At 40.4% G+C, this 1782-nt stretch overlaps 1 protein-coding gene across 1 annotated transcript; it reads left to right on the top strand.

Moving 5' to 3' along the window:
• The first annotated feature begins 313 nt into the window (after positions 1 to 313).
• On the top strand, positions 314 to 1782 carry LOC113354433 (basic 7S globulin-like). The gene has a single exon (XM_026597766.1). The coding sequence runs from the start codon at positions 379 to 381 to the stop codon at positions 1669 to 1671; it is 1293 nt and encodes a 430-aa protein (XP_026453551.1). The 5' UTR covers positions 314 to 378; the 3' UTR covers positions 1672 to 1782.

Genomic DNA, 1782 nt, shown 5'->3' with positions numbered 1-1782 from the left:
TAACAAGTTGGGTTCATGGGTTTAAACCTATAACCACTTACGGACCTGTAACATTCCAAATCAAATGGATTATCCGATTCAGTGTTCACCTGTCTGGTTCAACCGGTTCGCAAAAAACTAACTAAAACGGTAGTGGTTGTAATAATGCTACAATATGTTTATGTTTTGTCAGACTTAAAAATGCAAGTCAAGTCTTTACGACAAAAGCCTGCCGAATAATACAAGTATGCACAGTCACATTAGTGGTGCAGGTGCAGAGATGGCCGAGGGGACATGATCATGCATTCACGCTATACTATTCTGAAGTCAAGTTGTTGCGCTTATAAATCCTATTCCCAGATTCTTTAGATTTTCATCCACAAACTAAGCTTTTCAGATATGGCTTTATCTTCTTCATATCTCTTGATCACTACAATTCTTGTAATCTTAATCTTTGTTTCATTTTCCAATGCTCAACCTACTTCTTCATCTCGTCCTCAAGGGGTCGTCCTTCCGGTCACTAAAGATGCATCAACGCTTCAGTATGTAACTTACATGAAGCAAAGAACTCCTCTAGTTTCTGAAAGCCTAGTCATTAATCTGTCTGGTGAATTCCAATGGGTTGATTGTGAGAATGGCTATGTTTCATCATCTAACCGCACGCTCAGCTGCTCTGGAAAAGAGTGTCCATGGATCAGCGGTGCTTCATGTGGACGACCTCCTAGGCCGCCAGGATTTCAGCCATGCCGTGGTTTTGTATATTTATCCAACCAAGGTGTCTTTGCATCAGATGTTGTATCCGTGCCTTCATTTATAAATGGGTCTAAAACAGGTCCAGATGTGGCGGTTAAGGAATTTGTATTCGGTTGTGGATCAACATCTCTGTTACAAGGGCTTGCCAAGGGTGTAAAAGGAATAGCTGGTTTCGGACCTTTTCAGGTTTCGGTACCTTCACAGTTTTCATTGGCATTGCGCATCCCACGAGTCTTTTCAATGTGCTTACCATCATCAACAGAAGCATCTTCAAAAGGAGCAATATTTATTGGTGGGGGACCTTACAAAATGCGACCAGGAATTGATCTCTCAACTTCACTTAGCTACACACCTTTTTATACGAGTCTTGTTGGACCTAATTTCACATCTGGGTATTACATTCAAGTAAAATCAATCAACATCGGCGGCAAAAAAGTTCCAGTGGTTAGCGATAATACTACTTTTGACAGCTTGGGTTTCATGAAATTAACTTCAATTAGCACCTTAATTCCTTACACTGTTCTACCTTCATCTGTTTACAAACCATTCATTAGCATTTTCATCGAGAAAGCTAAAGCTATGAATATCGCTAGCGTGGCTCCGGTAGCACCTTTCGGTGCTTGTTTCAATTCAAGAAATATATTTATTACACATACAGGAGGTCTTGTGCCAGAGATCAATTTCGTCTTGCATGCAGAGAAAGTAGCTTGGAGGATTTCCGGATCCAATTCTATGGTTAAAGTTAGTGATACAGTTTCGTGTTTGGGATTTGTCGATGGCGGTGAATTTGCAAACCTTGTTATTGGTGGGCATCAGCTGGAAGACAATCTATTGGAGTTCAATCTTGCAAAAAAGAGGTTGGGATTTACTTCAACACTTCCTCGGCAAACAGCTTGCTCTCTCTTCATGTTGGGAGAAAAATTCTTGGCCGCCACTTAGTTAGGCTAGTAATGTATCGCATGTCTTTTGGTTTGGTGTTATTTTGATTTTCGATCGAAGAATCGCTTGTAATGAATATGGGACTTTCCTACCATGAAATAAATCTAAAGA

This window comes from Papaver somniferum, chromosome 2 (assembly GCF_003573695.1).
Source record: "Papaver somniferum cultivar HN1 chromosome 2, ASM357369v1, whole genome shotgun sequence".
NCBI lineage: Eukaryota > Viridiplantae > Streptophyta > Magnoliopsida > Ranunculales > Papaveraceae > Papaver > Papaver somniferum.
Note: the sequence above shows the minus strand (reverse complement) of the source record. Positions and strands in the feature narration are given on the sequence as shown.

Bases quoted from the DNA above. Each gene is read 5' to 3' on its own strand.
- LOC113354433 (XM_026597766.1), top strand. From the start codon at position 379: ATGGCTTTATCTTCTTCATATCTCTTGATCACTACAATTCTTGTAATC.